Here is an 18,790-nt window from a genome sequence, read left to right as displayed (position 1 = left end):
GCTAAGTGGTAGTGATAGTATCTACATTTATTTAATTGGATATCCCATGTTCTTTCTACACATCACCTCCGGTAATATAAATAATGTTGACCCCCTGCTACTGTGATGATGTCATGATCCATTAGCATTAGGGCAACTGGTCTAATTTATTTTTCAAAAGTGGTAGGAGATCCATGTAAAGTATCTCTCTTGGGACAGTTGGCACACATATCTATTTCTCAGCTTCCTCAAGAAGAGAACAGCTATGACTTCAGAACAGAGCTGTGCTGAAAATCTCTGGGTTTTGTTTCAGCTGATTAGAGCAAGGGACTGAGGATGTGAGTCTGCAACATGAGAAGACAGAGCATATTGAACCGTTGGGAGACTTGTAGTATAGTTGAAAAAATGTGATAACCAGTGAGTTGGAAGACTTGAATTGTAATCATGGATCCACCACTTATTAACTATGTCTTGTAATATGTCTGAACTTGGGTTTCCTCATCTGAAGGCGGGAATCCCAACAGTCATCCTAAGTGTTGTCACCTGTTCATTTAGTCCCTTTGTGCAAACTTGGAAAAGGTGCCTTTTCTTCCAGGCAGATGCAACTCTATACTAAGTTTTATGAGCTCGGTGAGAAGAGCACGGGCTAGATTTCAGTCTCCACTAGTCTCCTTGCCTAGCCTTCTGCTGCATTACACAATCTGCAAAAGGGAATGTAAGGGCCCTGTCTATACTGTCTTTCACTGCACAAGGCTGTTAACATCAAGTGAGATAATAAAGGTGCAGGGGTTTGGTAAAGTCTAATCCCCTTTGTGAATGTAAGCCACTGATATTACACAAACACTACTTGGTTTCAAATACTAGGATACAAGGGCTACCTGGGTAGACACACTGACCATTGATTGCCCTTTCCTTTCTTCTGATGATCCCTATGACTCATCAGCCTGTACAAAACTTATTAACTACTGGCTGTTAAAGCAGGGATTGTGGCAAAGAGAGGTTTTCCCCATTACCTGAGGCCTGGACCGGCCTTCGTCTCTGGATCCCTGAAGACTAAAATTAGTTCTTTTGATGAGTCATCCTCTTGAAGATAGTCAAGAAGTCAACTTGAAGACAGACGATTTAGGACACTCTGGAATGAGACTGGGTCTTGCCCATATGCAGAATTTGGAATTCTTTGGTTAGAGCTTATCTCTGGTTTTCAGGCAAAGGTCATTACATAAAAGCTTTGTGTCAATGGAAGAAAGAAAAGTTGCTGAACCACAATTTTCCCTCTTCTCACACCTTTGAAGCCCAAGTTGTCTCCTGGGCTGTATGGATCAAGTAGGACAAGAGGACCTGCTTGTATGAATAACTAACCAAAAAACAGCTTCAGAGTCAAACAAACCCGAAATTATTAATAGGTCCCAGTTCTGCCACTAGTTTTGTGACCATTTACTTAGGTAAATCACCCAAGTTTACATTTTGTCATCTGCAATTAGGGACAATAACAGTATTTACCCCATAAATTTATTGCATGGATTAAATGAATTAATATGTGGAAAGCACCTAGTATTGTACCTAGTATACAGTATATGCTGTATAAGTGTTAGCTGCTATTATTACTAAGCTTTATGCAGATACTCTACCTGACTCTAAGAAAGATAAAAAGATAAGTTGCAGTGACGGCCCTCAAGAAGCTTAGAGTTCTAGTTGGGGAGTTAACATTGTAAGAGAAAAGGTAGATAGAAATGCAAAGCAATAAATGTATGGTATAAATAGATGCTATTATTAGGAGCCAGAGTTTAAAATGGGTTCTGAAGAAAGGAGAGATTAGGATAGACAAAGAGGATTTGGAGGGTATTTCATATAGGGTCGGTAACATCAGCAAGGTTCGGGACCATGAGTAGACCAATTTGCCTGGAGAAATGGAGATAATGCTATCTGGAAACACAGATTGGGATTAGATCAGGAGAGCACTAAATACTAGGATAAATATTTGAATCTTGTCCCATAGATAATGATGATGAAACTTGTACATGGAAATGTCCAGCAGACAGTTAAACAGCTCTTAGAAAAATGCTCAAAGCCACAGCTAAAACTTTGGGGATGGGAGTTGAAACTGTAAAAGCTGATGATACTTCTAAGGCCTGCTCCTTGAGAGGCACCTCTTGGTTCCAATTTTGTGGAGGGAACTTTTGAACAGCATTTAAAGTGAAATGGTGAAACTTTCAGGAGATTTAAAGAATAACTTAAAGTATTAACTGGGTAGGATTTGCTTCTCTGAAGTCTTGCAAAAGAACACATGGTCTCTTGGAATAATTTTTTAGAATTATAATAACTTAACGTATAAAGTGACATTTATTATAGGGGAAGAAGAAATAACCCGTGTAAAGTTTAACTATATTTTCTAAAATCATTCTGCAGTTTTTGCAGTCTCCAGAGGGTTCTTATAACTGAGTTACCCTAACAAGAGAAGGAACATGAACAAGCCATAGTTGACTAAAGGGAGATATGCTGTTTTAAAGGCAATCTGTAAAGGAGAGGACATTGTGGTAAGGGGGACTCAACTTGCATTGGATAAAATTTAAAAATAGCATAGGGCACTTTTTTTAAGAGTACAAGTTTAGATTCTGGTATAAATTCACAAATTTTTGATGCATAAAAACTTTTTGTATAAAAATATCTGATCTACTGAGCATTTTTCAGACCCAAGATGAACAAAAATACATGAAATATATAAATATTAGTTTTTAAAATAAAAGAATTACAATTGAAGTCTGTAGAGAGAACATAGATGAAAGCTTTTCATCTTTTTCTTCTATTCGTATGGAATACATACACATATGCACATATATGTCATAATTTGAAAAGGAATCTCCAGCTAATAGACATAAGCTGTAAGTATATAGATTTATCTTCACTGTTTCATTATCACATGAAGATGAAAAAGAATGACAAAGTATTAAATATATTAGGGTGCTGAAATCGTATTTGGCATATCAAAAGAGTAAAGACTTTTTTATATTATCACATCATCAGAACAGGAACTTTTTTATGCTATTCATACATTATTTTCATATTAGAAGCTCATTTCTGGTGTAAGTATAAACTGCAACCTTTCTAAAGCAATTTGTTAATATGTATCAAAAACTTTAATGTTATACCTTTCAGTTGAACAATTTCTTTAGAAATATGGCTCAAGGAAACAATCAGTTTGGAAAATAGTGAAAACAAATATTCTGCAACAGGAGAAAGGATAAATTATATGGAATTTTAGTATGGAATATCTTCATTAAACTTTAATAGTATCATTAAGCATAAGATTTTTGAAATACACTTAATGGCAATAGAATTTCTCTTCATCTCATGTTAACTTAAAAAAGTGCTCTCAGCTTCTGTAAATTGGGTAAAAGATACCTTGTTCTTTGATTTGGTCAACAAACTTTTATCCAGCATCTCTATGTTTTGGGCCCAATGCCTGGGTCATAAAAATGAATATAGTCCCAACCCTGGAGCCATTCTAGGAAAGGCAGACAGTAAACAAATCATTACACTAAAGTGTGAAGAATACTGTAATAGAGATATGTGTATATTACAGAGGAAAGAATCAGTAATTCTACTCACATGGTCAGGGAAACCTTCAAATAGCGGACATTTGAACTAGTTCTAATGAATGAGTAGAAATAGTTTATCAAGAGGTAGAAAGGTATTTCAAGCAGAAGGTACTATAGGTACAGAGGCATGATGGTAGAATAGCATGGTTCTTCCAGGGACCTGTAGGAGTTAGGTATGGGTGGGAAGAAGAGTAGGATTAGAAGAATTAAGTTTGCATTCCCTCTCTGCAAACAAAAAGTCATTAAAGAGTTTTAGGTAGGAGCATAACATGGTAAAACTATGTTTGAATGATTACTCAGGATTTAGTATGGAGACCATGTTTGGAAGGGTACTAGAAGAGAAACATTAGATTATTGCCATAATTTGGGTGCAGTATATACTGGCTGTGGAAGAAGAGGTGGGGATGTCAACCAGAAATTTAGGAAGGCAGAATTAACAAGTTTTAGTGACCTATTAGACTTGTCCTTCAGTGAGCGGGAAGGGGAAAGACAGAATCATGTCCAGATTCTTAACTGAGTGATTGGAACACTGGATCAATGGTGGTGCCATTAAATAGGTAAGTCAACCAAGAATAAAGGCACAAGCGCATTTGTGGGAGAAGAGGTGCTATAGGATCCTCAGATAAAGAAGTTGTTAAATAGTGGTTTGTAGCTTAGCAAAAAGATGTGGAAACCTAGACAGTGGTGAACTTTAAGAACATAACGTTGCCTATGAAGGGTGTATAGAATTAGGAGAGCCCTGGGAGAAACCATATTTAGGGTGCACGAGTCTGAGAAAAAACATGAGATAAGTGAAGACCCAGAAGAGTAATATCTTAAAAGAAAATGGGATAGTGTTGTATTAGTTTTCTATTGCTTTGTAACAAATTACCACAAGCTTTAACAACACTCATTTATTAACTCACAGTTCTTAGGTCAGAATTCTGGTGCAGCATGGCTGGATTCTTTATTCAAGGTGTTATAGGCTGAAAGCAAGGTGGTGGCCAGGCAGAGTTCTCATCTGGAAGCTCTTGGGAAAAATTCACCTTTAAGCTCCTTGTCATTGGAAGAATTGAAGTTGTAGGACTGCAGCTCCTGTTTAGCTTCTCGCTGGAAATATTGGGGTGGGGGACATCTTATAATTCCTCTTACAAGTGTTTTATGAAGAATGGATGAATAAGAATTGAAAAGTGTCAGTTGGTCATTGGTGATCTTATTAAGATCAGTAGCAAGAGCAATTTTAGTGGAATGGTAGAGGCAGAAGCTGGATTGCAGTAAGTTGGGGAGTGAACTGAAGTGAGGAAGTAGAGCTAGGATTTAGAGGTTTCTTTCATACAGCCTATCTGGAGTGAGAATGAGAGAATTGGAAATAATTAAACTAATGAACTAGGTAAAAAGGAAACTAGAAGGAATGGGTTTTAGACCATAGGTGGAGGGATTAATTGTAGGCCTGTAGGGAGACTCAGCTTCCTCTGAAACAGGAGGAAAGGAAGTATGGAAGGGGGGATACAGATAAATTTGTAAGGGAGGGCTTGTTGGTAGGCAATGGGGAAGTTGAAAATACTAATATTACTGCCTAGTAGCCTCAGTTTTCTCTTAGATGTTACAGACAAGGTCAATAAAAAGGGAGGTAAAATTGGAATTGCTACTTTATAAAATTATTGAATGAATGAACCCAAGACTAATAGATGAGAAACATAAAGAACCCCAGGTGTTCTGCAGATTGCCCACCAAACCACATCTGTCTCACTTTGCTTGCTTTCTTGCTCCCTTTTCTCTTGCTCTGTTCTCAAATCTAGTCTAATCTAGAATTGCTTAACAGGTCCTCACTCAGAGGATGTGGACTTCCTGCTTGTAAATTGCCTTAGGTTTTAACAATCTTAAAAGCTTTCTAAGTTACCTAAGGGATATCTAATAATTGACCAAAGTTATTTGAATTTTTCCATTGTTGGACTGCAGCTCTCTGAAGTTAAGGAATTTTGAGTTTTTTCCAATATCTTTACATTTAGCGCCTGGAATACAGGCCTGGTATGTAAGGAGCCCCCAGTTTATTTCTTTGGCTTAGGTGACCCAGACTTGAGGCTTCCCTTCCTGTTTGGCCAGATTGTGCTGTCTTTTTTTTTCTCTTTACATTACAGAAGATAATCTTCACAGGTAGGAGGGAGGGGGGAGGGAAAAAAAAATCTTTGCAAATACATTATGTGTTTTTGTAAACTTTATGGAGGTACTATATACCTTATGTACAGAAAAGTGCACAAATAAGTGTCCAGTTTTCTGAATTTTCAAAGTGAGCACATCTGTGTAATGGCATCCAGTTCAAGAAACAATATCACCAGCATCCCTAAAGTCCCCTTTTTCCCTGCAAAGTTAATCACCATGCTGACTTTTAATACCATAAGATTAGTTTTATTAGAAGTTTATGTAAATGGAATCACATAGTATATACTCTCATTTATTTATCTATCACCTGTCTATTTATTTACTTACTTATTTTAGAGATGGGCACACTTTTGTTGCTCAGGCTGGAGTGCAGTGGTGTACTGATAGCTCACTGCAGCCTTGAACTCCTGGGCTCAAGCTATCCTCCTGCCTAGCCTCCCGAGTAGCTGGGATTATAGGCAATAGCCACTTGTAGTTACTCTTTTTATGTGAGGCTTCTTTCGCTCAGCATTGTATTCATGCAATTTATGTATGTTGTTTTATTTTTTTTATTTATTTATTTATTTTTTTTTGAGACAGAGTCTCACTCTGTTGCCCGGGCTAGAGTGAGTGCCGTGGCGTCAGCCTAGCTCACAGCAACCTCAAACTCCTGGGCTCAAGCGATCCTCCTGCCTCAGCCTCCCGAGTAGCTGGGACTACAGGCATGCACCACCATGCCCGGCTAATTTTTTGTATATATATATTTTAGTTGTCCATATAATTTCTTTCTATTTTTAGTAGAGACGGGGTCTCACTCTTGCTCAGGCTGGTCTCGAACTCCTGACCTCGAGCGATCCACCCGCCTCGGCCTCCCAGAGTGCTAGGATTACAGGCGTGAGCCACCGCGCCCGGCCTATGTATGTTGTTTTATAGAGTTGGAGTCTATTCATTATCTTTGCCTTTTGATATTCCATTATCTGAATCTATCACAAGTTTACTTATGCATTCAATTGTAGATGGATATTTGGATTGTTGCCAGGTTTTGTCTATTATGAATAATACTGCTTTCAACATATCTTTTGGTGAACATATGTTTGCATTTCTTTTGGGTATATAGCTTAGAGGCTGAATTGCTGGGTCATAAGGTTTGTGAATGTTTAGCTTTAATAGATACTGCTAAATGATTTTGCAACATGGTTGTATAATTATACCAAATTATGCTCCCATCAGCAGTGTTTGAAAGGTGAGTTCTTCCACATCCTTGTAAATGCTTGGTATTGTCTACCTTTTCCAATTTTAGCCATTCTGGTTTTACTTTGCCTTTTCTTTGTGGATTAGTGAGGTAGAGAACCTTTTCATATGTTTTGTTGAAGTCTTATGCTTGTTTTTCTTTGAGATGTCTACCCTTTACTTACTGATTTTTAAGAGTCCTTTATATATTCTGATTACAAGTCTTTTTTTGAAAAAAAAAGCCATATATTGCATAAGTTTCCTCTCATTCTGTAAATTTTTAATCTTGTCTTTTGGTAAACAGATTCTTAATTTAATGAGTCCAGTTCATTACATTTTTCCTTATGGTTATTGTTTTTGTGACTTGTCCAAGAAATTGTTACTTACCCTAATGTTATGAAGATATTTCCTATGTTTTCTTTTCTAGGCTTTATTATTTACCTTTTACATTTAGATCTGCAATCTATCTGGAATTGATTTTTGCATATGACATTGTAAGGGTAAAGATCTCTTTTTTTTGCCGTATGGATGTTTAGTTGACTCCAATACCCTTTATTGAAAAGACCATCTTTTCACTACTGTATTGTTACTGTTTTCATAATTCTGGTGATCATACACATATGGATCTGTTTCTAGACTTTTTATTTTGTTACATTTGTCTATTTGGTTATCCTTGTGCCAATAACCATGCAGGCTACTATAGCTTCATAATAGGTCTTGATATCTGGTAGCGTAAATCGCCTAGGTTTGTTGGTTTGTTTGTTGCCATGTAGATTACCTTAGCACTTTTAGTGCTTTGCATATAAATGTAATTTTAATTCAGTAAATACTTACTAATTCCTATTTATTGTGTGCTAGGCACAGTGATAGTTGTTGGGAATATAGCTATCAATAAGATAGGCTTGGTCCTTCCCTTACAATTGGGAAAGTCACTCACCTCACATAGGGTGAGGTGAGAAGAGGGCCTAAGATGGAGCTCTGAGGTCCTCAGTATTTAAAGTCAGTTAGCAAAGAAGACTGAGAGAGACAGCACAACCCTAAATGTAAAAAGCCAAGAAAAGACAGCATGAAGGAAGGAAGAAAAAGGAAGAAGATACAATGATGTGTTGCTTAATGACAACAGGGATATGCTGTGAAAAATACATCATTAGGTGATCTCCTTGTTATGCAGCCATCACAGAGTACTTATACAAACTTAGATGGAATAGCCTACTATACACCCAGGCTATATAGTATAGCATATTGCTCCTGGGCTGCAAACCTGTACAGAATGTTACTATACCGAATACTGTAGGCAATTGTAACACAATGGTAAGTATTTGTGTATCTAAACATAGGAAAGGTACAGTAACAATACAGAATAAAAGATAAAAAACTGTATACCTGTATAGGGTACTTAACCATGAATAGAGCTTGCAGGACTGGAAGTTGGTCTGAGTGAGTCAGTGAGTGAGTGGTGAGTGAATGTGAAAGCCTAGGATATTGCTGTATATTACTGTAGACTTTATAAACACTATACACTCAGGCTACACCAAATTTATTTTAAAATATTTTCGTCCTTCAATAATATATTAGCCTTAGTTTGCTGTAACATTTTTAATTCATAAACTTTTTAATTTTTTAAACTTTTTGACTCTTTTGTAATAGCTTAAAACCCAAATATATCGTATAGCTATACAAAAATATCCTTATTCTATAAGCTTTCCTCTATTTTTAAAATCTTTAATTTTTTTAATTTTTAAACCTTTTTTTGTTAAAAACTAAGACACAAATACACACATTAGCCAAGGCCTACACAAGGTCAGTATCATATCACTGTCTTCCACTGCCACATCTTGTCCCACTGGAGGTTGTCCTGGGGCAATAAGATGTGTAGAGCTGTTATCTCTTATGATAACAATGACTTCTGGAATACCTCCTGAAGAACCTGCCTGGGCCTGTTTTACAGTTAACTTTTTCTATTTAGTAAATAGAGTACATTTTAAAATAATGATAAAAATATAGCATAGTAAAACTATAGTATAGCATAGTAAATAAACCAGTAACAAACAAACAGTAACAAACATGTAACAAACAGTAACAAACGTTGTTTATTATCATTATCAAGTATTATGTACTGTACATAATTGTATGTGCTATAATTTTATATAACTGACAGTGCAGTAGGTTTGTTTACACAAGCATCACCACAACCACGTGAGTAATGTCTTACACTATGACATTAGGACAGCTGTGACCTCACCACAGCTACTATGTCAGGAAGTGATAGGAATTTTTCAGCTCCATTATAATCTTCTGGGACCACTATCATGTATGTGGTCCCTTGTTGACTGAAACATTGTTATGTGATGCATGACTGTAAATCCAGAAAGTGTGGTCAGTTAAGTCAATGCTGCTGCAAGATCAAGCAAGATGAAGACTGAAAAAACATCCACTGGACTTAACTCAGAGTGGTTACTGTGACCTTGGAGAATCAATTTCTGTGGAGGGGTGAGGTGTGTGTCTATTATTTCATGATGATAATCAAGTCATCTGTATACTACTGAACATCATAAGGGCCAAAATGGTTTTCTATTGCATACCATGCCCCTTCCTATCCATTCTTCCAGCTGATGGAAAAGTAATTGGTCTTCTTTTTTTTTTTTTTTTTTTTAAGACAGAGTCTCACTCTGTTGCCCCAGGCTAGAGTGCCATGGCATCAGCCTAGCTCACAGCAACCTCAAACTCCTAGGCTCAAGTGATCTTCCTGCCTCAGCCTCCCGAGTAGCTGGGACTACAGACATGCACCACCGTGCCTGGCTAATTTTTTATATATATTTTTAATTGTCCATATAATTTCTTTCTATTTTTTTAGTAGAGAAGGGGGTCTCGCTCTTGCTCAGGCTGGTCTCGAACTCCTGACCTCGAGCGATCCACCCGCCTCGGCCTCCTAGAGTGCTAGGATTACAGGTGTGAGCCACCGCGCCCAGCCGTAATTGCTCTTCTAAATGAATTTAATATTTACTCACACCTAGCTGTTTCAGATAATCAAAAACTGTGCTCTATCCATCCATACATTTATCCATTTATTCTGGAAGCATATATGAAGCAACTACCTGAGCCACCGCTCCCAGCCCAGAATTTTCTGTGGTTAGAAGATGTATAAGCACTGTGCTAGAGATGTAAGTAGGGAAGGAAGCTCAGAATGATGTATTTGACCCATGTACAGTCAGTCCTCCTTATCTGTGGGTTCCACATTCATTGATTCAACCAACTGCAGATCAAAAATATTTTAAAAAATTGGATGCATCTATATTGAATGTGCACAGACTTTTTTCTTGTTGTTATTCCCTAAACAATATGATATAAAACTATTTGGGCCGGGCGTGGTGGCTCATGCCTGTAATCCTAACACTCTGGGAGGACTGCTTTAGCTCAGGAGTTCGAGACCAGCCTGAGCAAGAGTGAGAGACCCCGTCTCTACTGAAAAAGAGAAAGAAATTTGGCCAGGCAACTAAAACAATATATATAAAAAAATTAGGGTGTAGTGGTGCACGCCTGTAGTCTCAGCTACTTGGGAGGCTGAGGCAGGAGGATTGCTTGAGCTCAGGAGTTTGAGGTTGCTGTGAGCTAAGCTTATGCCATGGCACTCTACTGGGCAACAGAGCAAGACTCTGTTTCAAAAAAAAAAAAAAAAAAAACCCCACAACTATTTGCATAACATTTACATTGCATGAGGTATTATAAGTAATCTAGAGATGACTTAAAGTATACTGGAGGATGTGCATAGGTTATATGCAAATACTGTGCCATTTTATATAAGGGACTTGAGCATTGGTAGATTTTGGTGTCTGTGGGGGATCCTGGAACCAGTCCCCCAAGGTACCAAAAGATCACTGTTTATCTCAGTCACTAAACTCTGCAAACTCTCTTTTTACAGCCTTTAATGACTGCTCAAAAGGGTTTATGGTTAAGCTCTATGACCTGAAGACAAAATTTCAGAAAGTGCTTCCTTTATGGTTAAATGAAAAACAGAATTTCAGTAGAGGAGAGCTTCGTCCTTATTGAGGGTTCTCGTATAATTCCTTTGCCTGGTATGTATTTATAGTTTGGTATTTATGTTTGAGTCATTTTCCTTTTCTTTTTCTTTTATTATTAATTTCTTGAGATGGGGCCTTGCTCTGTTGCCCAGGCTGGAGTGCAGTGGCATGATCATAGCACATTGCAGCCTCAAACTCCCGGGCTCAAGTGATCCTCCTCCCTCAGACTCCTGAGTAGCTGGGACTACAAGTACGCACCACAACGCCTGGCTAATTTTTGTATTTTTTGTAGAGACAGGGTCTCACTTGGGCTAATCTTGAGCTCCTGGCCTCAAGCAATCCTCTCACCCCTGCCTCCCAAACTATTAGGATTACAGGCATGAGCCACTTCTGTCAGCCCTAGTTTATTTTCAAATATAATACAATTCCATGAAATATGGGCAGTGCTAATAATTTATGATTTATCAAGGGTTAGGCCCAAAGTTTATCTTTCTCCATTGTGCCAGTTCTTAGTAGACCTGCACTTGAAGTCAAGTGGATTAATAAATGCCCCAGTAAACAATTTCAAGCACACCTGAATAACTTAAAGATTTCTATTTTAGTGATAAAATCTTGCTAATATCAAATAATTAAAAAAATCTGTTTCTTAAAGCTGTAAGAAGTTTATGTTTTTTTGTTTGTTTGTTTTTTTAAACTTAAAGTACTTGAAAATGTGTAAGATTAACCCTGAGTTGATCCTTGCAAACTCTGGAATGCAAATGATGAGGATAGCACCTTGGCATAAGTGAAGCTTTCTTTAGGAGGATAGAGGAAGAGAAAAAATGGAGAATATAAGCTAAGGTCACAGTAGGAAGAAGTAAGCATTTAGTTATTTTACACAGAACTTTTGGCAGATTCATTAAAAATGATTCTTAAAATGTTAGTTTTGGTTTTTTCCTTAGAAATAAATAGAAACAAAGACAAAAAAGAAAAAAAAAAGACTACTAAATGCTGCAAGTTAGTGGCCTCTGGTAATACTTTAGTTGTAATTGGTAAAGAAGGGAAATAGGAAATTAAGACAGTTTTAAATGAAGCTTAACATTTTCAGTTCCAAGTTCAATCAGCGTAGTCATCAACTGACATTTACTCTGAACCCCTTGGGTGAATGATACTGAACCAAATCCCACAAGAAATATTATCTTCTGCCTATGTGAACAAACCGGTTCTTGAACTATGGCTCTCAGAAACTATAGATAATAACAGGTGATGTTAATATGTTGTGAGGTTCCAGCCTTGGAATCATGAGGTTAAAATAGGAAAAACCATACAAAAAAAATTTTTGTAATAGAAATCACATCTACCTTTTGTCTTGAATAAAGAAATCACTGTCCTATGTAGTGAAACACTAAACATATCAAAATATTTTTAAATGTTTCACCAAATAGTATTTTAGTATGAGAGCTTAATTTTATTTGATTAATCATTATATGAATAATAGAAGGTAAACTTTCATTTTGACAGGAAAAAATAAGCAGACGAGTTGATTCAGAACATACCAAGTACAATCTTAAAATAAGTGATCTGTGCCTCTGTTGAAAACTCAAATACAATGAAATCTGGGTGGGTAAGATGTCAGAAATTTGTGACTAAAACCTATTTTTACCTGACCTCCAGGATTAATATTACATTTAATATTAAGGTATTTTTCATTCTGTGTTAAAAGTGTTTCTTTTAAGCATGGTCAGATTTTAAGTATCTAACATTCTTCAGTAGTCCCCCTCCCTTGCTTATTCTTTTCTATCTCAATCTCTTTTTCTCTAGTTGGGTTACTCTTGCTGGCTACCCAGTCGTTATTCTAATACCATTTAAGGTAGCTCTGCTGGGTTTATTTATTCTGAGTTCTACAATCCAGTTTCTCTTTTAACCTGGCTTCCTAAATCAAGTTGACAAACCAGTTTATTTCCCCCTCCCCCTTCGTTCCAATAACTAGTGGTTTACACTGGTTAGGAGGATATAATGCAATCCGGCACAACCTCTTCCTCTCGGAATCTGTATTTTCGAGCCTTCCTCCTTTCCTGGATGAATGTGCTGAAGTCAGACGGAGTACCTTGCGAAGGACTTCAGCCCCCACAGTTCCCTGTGTGCGCATGCCCTCTCTTCTTACAGTTGTCAAAGTGCTTTTGCCAGAGCGGTCACATAATCAACCTGAAAGAAGAAAATAAATACTGTACACTTTTAAATTTTATCGATCCTTAAAAACTGGACACTCAAAGGTAACTGTTACTAAGAATTTGTTACTTGAAATCGGGTTATTGCATGTAAAAGAATATCTATTGTGTGTGTGGTGGGGGAGGGGAAGAAGGTATCTATTTCTCAGACTTTGCTGTAAATAAGCAAAAAAACCCAACAAAAACCAAACTATACAGGCAGCTACTGAGAGACATCGCATATTGCCTTTGTAAATTTTATCTTAATCTACTGCTTACCTTTTGTTTCAAAGGGTCTTATTTATTAAAGGTGGGTCTTGACCTTGACAGAGTGAATTTATGCAGAAAGTGAAATTTATATTTTCAAGGAGTGTTGAGAAGAGAAATGGGTGTTCCTGGTATAACATTTTAAAAATTTAATGAATGCGTTAATATTAATTACAGCAATTATAAAATGTTCTGAGCCCAGCTTACTTTTTGGCTTTTTTTCCTGTAGTACAGCATTAATTTTTCCATGTAGTTTAAACTGAAGGCATTAATCAAAAACATTGATATAAGCAACCACAAAATCAGAGTGCTATTAAAATTATAACCAAACACCTATTCCAGCCATGATGATATGGCTATTGTAAAGATAATTCTAGCTCACTGGAACTTACTCAAATTCCAGATTATAATGGTTTACTGCAGCACTGTTTAAACCAAGTATGAAAATGTCTCTTTCTATGACCATCTTCTTTGGCAGCAATAGAACTTTGTGCTGTCTGAATCCAAGCTTTGCTTGCCTCTTTGTGTTGTATTTTGTAATACTGATCAAAGCCATTGTTTTAGACCAGGGGAACTGAGGAACATAAAAGCAATCTTAAGTAGCTTTTATTAGTAGTAGCTGGCAATCTGTGATGTATATATATTATATTGGGTTGGGTTTTTTCCCTGGGGTGGGGGAGAAGGCAGGGCAGTGAGGGATAGAAAGGAGAGTAAGGTGTCTGTGAAGCATTTCCTTGATCCCACTATTTTGTTTGTGTATGAAACTCTGAAATGAAAGATATCAATGAGCCATTTTAATGATAGTCTTTAATAAAATAGAACTACTTTAAATTGCATTTCTTGGTCTAACATCTTTTGCTTAATACTTAAGAGCAGTAGTATCTCCATTTTCCAATACATTTATTTTACAATAGTTATTATCATGAGAATAATAGGTAGAGCTTCTGTATTTGAATGCCCTTTTACTAGTGTCCTGAGAAAGATGCTTCTCCAAGTATTTGAGTTAATTAACTGCATTAAATATTTTAATAACTTTGTTGCAATTATACTGAATCATCACCTAAAAATAATTATATGTTCGGTCATATGCTCCTTTAGCATTTCAAAATATTTGTTTTCAGCTTCTCAGCACTGTGATATTCATATATTTAAAGCAATTAACATATTCTAAGGACAAGCTAACTCAATAACTACATGTATGGAAATCTCCATGTTCTGAGTGACTACTAATTTTCATCCTTGAATAAGAAAACAGGCTGTTATGGCAGAGGTGAATATAGCCCTTCTATGCGAAATGGAAAATACCATACGCTCCTTATATGGTTAAATGAAGCAGTGATGGCAATGCACTATAATTACAATGTATGAGAATTTGGGACTTTGTACTCCTCTATTTTTAACACTTTTGCTAGCATATGGTAATTCAGGGTCTTCAAACCATAGTCTTTCACTGCTAATACTAGTGATAAGAGAATGGATTCTAAATTTGCTAGTCTTGTGACCCAGGCAGCAGCAGGAGGATTCAAAAAACGAAAATCTGGCAACCCCAGAATTATCTTTACTGTCTACTTAAGTCTCCAAGGGATTTTTTAAAAGCCCCACCCCCACCCCATCTCACAGTAAGTCCCTCTCTCTCCCTCTCTGTCTCTCACTCTCTCACACACACCTTAAATCCAACCAGAAGCATTTTTCCACTCTGCAGAGAAATTCTCGGGCTCCTGTGGAGACCTGAAGCACTGAAATGCCAAAAAATCTCTTGTGCGGCAGAATTGGAGACAGGAAAATTAGAGAATAAACATAAAAATCATAATCTTTAGAGTAACAAGAAGCAAGCACTTTCAAACGTTTCAGTAGGTTTTTACCCCTTTAAAAACGGTGGGTTTTTTTTTTTTTTTTTATAAATACTGTCTCCTAACAAAATGGAGTAGCTGCAGCTACTGGGAGGCCAAAGAATGATTGTGCAGCTGAGTCCTTCTCCTAACAAATGCCAAGGATTTCCTCCCTCGTGGTTCGCTGCTGCTAAATGAAACAATTATCAACGCAAGAAGGCAGTTTGCTAATCAAGAGGGCTAAGACTACCGTTTTTTTAAGGAGCTCGAGCTCGGGAAGGAGGGAAGAAAGGGTCGTGTGTGCGGTGTCTTTTTAACCTTGCTGAAGGACGCAGCAGTATTTATTGACGTATGCAAATAACTGGGGGAGGGTGGTGCTTGGGAAAAAACAGGAACCAGAATCAGTTTCTTATTGCAGGGTGAACGCTCTGAGTTCCGGTGAAGGGAAAAGAGACGTGGCGAAATTGCTGTCTTTCTGTCTTATAAGCACATCTCTCACTAATACAGAAAAGGAACCAAGACATCAGAAAGGGTGAAGACGCTCTCACAGTATTTTTAGAGACCTTGCTCGAGGCTCCCCCCACCCCCAGCCCGACCTGTTCTTCTAAATGGGAGATTATGGATTTGCATTGCAATTGGCTAGTAGCAGTGGCACTGGATTTTCGCAAGTAAAACACCCGCCCGCCTCTGCGAGGGGCATTAACGATCATCACATTGACAATAACGCGTCTCTCTTTTTTCCCGTTTCAGCTGCGCAAACCATGCAGGATGATTTACTGATGGACAAAAGCAAAACCCAGCTCCAGCCCCAGCAGCAGCGGCAGCAGCAGCAGCCCCAACCCGAGCCCAGCGCAGCCGAAGCCCCGTCCACGCCCCTCTCCTCAGAGACCCCCAAGCCGGAGGACAGCAGCGCAGTGCCGGCCCTCAGCCCCGCCGCGGCCCCGCCGGCCCCCAACGGCCCGGACAAGATGCAGATGGAATCGCCGCTCCTGCCGGGCTTGAGTTTCCATCAGCCACCTCAGCAGCCGCCGCCGCCTCAGGAGCCCGCGGCGCCGGGCGCATCGCTGTCGCCGTCCTTCGGCAGCACCTGGTCTACGGGCACCACGAACGCGGTGGAGGACAGCTTCTTCCAGGGGATCACCCCAGTCAACGGGACCATGCTCTTCCAGAACTTCCCGCACCATGTCAACCCAGTCTTCGGAGGCACCTTCTCCCCGCAGATCGGCCTGGCGCAGACCCAGCACCACCAGCAGCCGCCGGCGCCGCAGCCTGCACAGCCCCCGCCGCCGCCGGCGCCGCAGCCGGCACAGCCCCCGCAGGCGCAGCCCCCGCAACAGCGCCGGTCACCCGCCAGCCCTAGCCAGGCACCCTATGCGCAGAGGAGCGCCGCCGCGGCCTACGGCCACCAGCCCATCATGACCAGCAAGCCGTCCTCGTCTTCGGCCGCTGCAGCCGCTGCAGCCGCGGCCGCCGCCTCGTCGGCCTCCTCCAGCTGGAACACGCACCAAAGCGTGAACGCCGCCTGGAGCGCACCGTCCAACCCGTGGGGCGGCCTGCAGGCTGGACGGGACCCTCGCCGGGCGGTCGGCGTGGGCGTGGGCGTGGGCGTCGGGGTGCCTTCCCCGCTCAACCCCATCTCGCCGCTCAAAAAGCCCTTCTCCAGCAACGTGATCGCGCCACCCAAGTTCCCTCGCGCGGCCCCGCTCACCTCCAAGTCCTGGATGGAGGATAACGCTTTCCGGACCGATAATGGTAACAATCTGTTGCCATTTCAGGTAATGCTCGGGTGCACCTGCACACGCCTTCCTCCCGCTCCTTTTGCCCTTTCTGCTTTTTAATCGCCCACCCATTTTTGTTCTGTAAAAAGGGCAGCAATGCCCAGCCCCTCTGCCCCCTTCCAAAGCCTCCAGTTCACTGAAATGGGGCTGCTCCACTCTCAGGGGGATGAGGTTGGGGGGCGGGGTGGGAACTGTGACTGCTCGAGGAATCATATTTATGCTCCTGGTCAGGGTAGAAAAGGGGCTTTTTCTTGTAGTTTATTTTCTCCTCTTATTTTGACCCCCGTTGACAAGTAAAGTTGCAAATGTATGGCAAGGTGCTGGCATAGTCCCAGAAAGAGTTGACTGAGATTCCTATCATTTTAAATAGTTACACATTTCAGGTTATGCAATCCCGGGCTCAGGGTGCCGCCTGAAAGCCATCCACACCCAAACTACCCTGGCTTTACTCTTAAAGAGGTTAACAACCCTCGAGTGGTGCTATTTCAGACAGTTGCATATGCTCAATTAAACTAATGTGAACACATGTGTTTATGTCTCGCTAAGGTACTAGAATCATTAATAACAATCAGCATATCGGCCCTCCCGGGAAAATTACGCGTGTGAGATTCCAATAAACACCCGGAACTCTGTAAAGGAAGGAGGTGGAAGAGTGGAAATTCTGGGGGCAACCCTTTCCATGTTACCTAGAAGAAGGATTTAGAAATTGGGTTTTTTTTTGCAGAGAAAAGAGACAATAGGACACGACCTTCAGAGCCATATTGCAATGGAGTCTATTTGCTAGCTAGCACTGAAATATTTAAAGCTGCAGTGTCCTTCACCAGTGGGGTTATTTAAGAAGACAATACAGATCAATTACACCACTTGAAACTGGGCAAAGTGAAAGTCTTGCAAGTTTAATGAAAAATGAGTCTTGTGTCTTCGTGTTAAATGCCAATGAAAAATCCAGGAAGTGCCCTAGACAAAAAGGTTGAATGGAGAGTGTCCTTATTTCTGTTCTTGCTTTCTCATCCAGCCCACAGCCATAGATAGCAGTTGATGGTGTGCTGTAGACATCTTGGGTGGGAAAGGGATAGTGAGGGTGTGCAGTTCACTAGGGGAGATGATGGGGAGACTCTTGCTCTCAGGCAAACGCTTATCCTTCACTTGAAATTGATTTGGCTATAGGCTTAGGCTCAGATAAAAAAAGGAAGGGGCAGAGGAGAGGGGAGGGTTTTTTTTGAACAAGACCCAATTTGGGTGGTCAAGAAAATGAAGTAGAAATCCTTTGAGCAATGCTGAAAGATGACAGAACTGACAATTTGACCGAGGTAGTTTAACATGTCTGGTGCAGTTGGAGCCTTCATTTTGTGACTCTTTGCATTCCAGATGTTTGAGGTGACTCCCATCCAGGAAGGAGGAGATGGGGTTATTGAGAAAGATCATGACTCTCTAGGCTAGAACAAGGATTTTTAACTTTGAAAGTTCAGGGGAGTCCATGAAACCTCTAAATTGTGTGTATCAGAGTTTTTTTTTTTTTTGTTTTTTTTTTTTGAGACAGAGTCTCACTCTGTTGCCCGGGCTAGAGTGAGTGCCGTGGCTTCAGCCTAGCTCACAGCAACCTCAAACTCCTGGGCTTAAGCGATCCTACTGCCTCAGCCTCCCGAGTAGCTGGGACTACAGGCATGCGCCACCATGCCCGGCTAATTTTTTGTGTATATATATTTTAGTTGTCCATATAATTTCTATTTTTAGTAGAGACGGGGGTCTCGCTTTTGCTCAGGCTGGTCTCGAACTCCTGACCTCGAG

General features: G+C 39.8%; 1 protein-coding gene across 3 annotated transcripts in view; it reads left to right on the top strand.

Moving 5' to 3' along the window:
- CPEB3 (cytoplasmic polyadenylation element binding protein 3) overlaps positions 1-18,790 on the top strand; it is a 184,225-nt gene that overhangs the window by 24,368 nt on the left and 141,067 nt on the right. For 2 of the 3 annotated variants that reach the window (XM_069459925.1, XM_069459923.1), the window contains exon 2: positions 15,975-16,999. In XM_069459925.1, the coding sequence (XP_069316026.1) occupies positions 15,986-16,999 (1,014 nt within the window). In that variant the 5' untranslated portion in view covers positions 15,975-15,985. Of the gene's footprint in view, positions 1-15,741; positions 15,757-15,974; positions 17,000-18,790 lie in introns of those variants that run through there. The other variant, XM_069459924.1, reaches the window with a different exon arrangement.

This window comes from Eulemur rufifrons, chromosome 28, assembly GCF_041146395.1.
Source record: "Eulemur rufifrons isolate Redbay chromosome 28, OSU_ERuf_1, whole genome shotgun sequence".
Lineage (NCBI taxonomy): Eukaryota > Metazoa > Chordata > Mammalia > Primates > Lemuridae > Eulemur > Eulemur rufifrons.
This window is presented reverse-complemented; position numbering and strand designations above follow the sequence as displayed.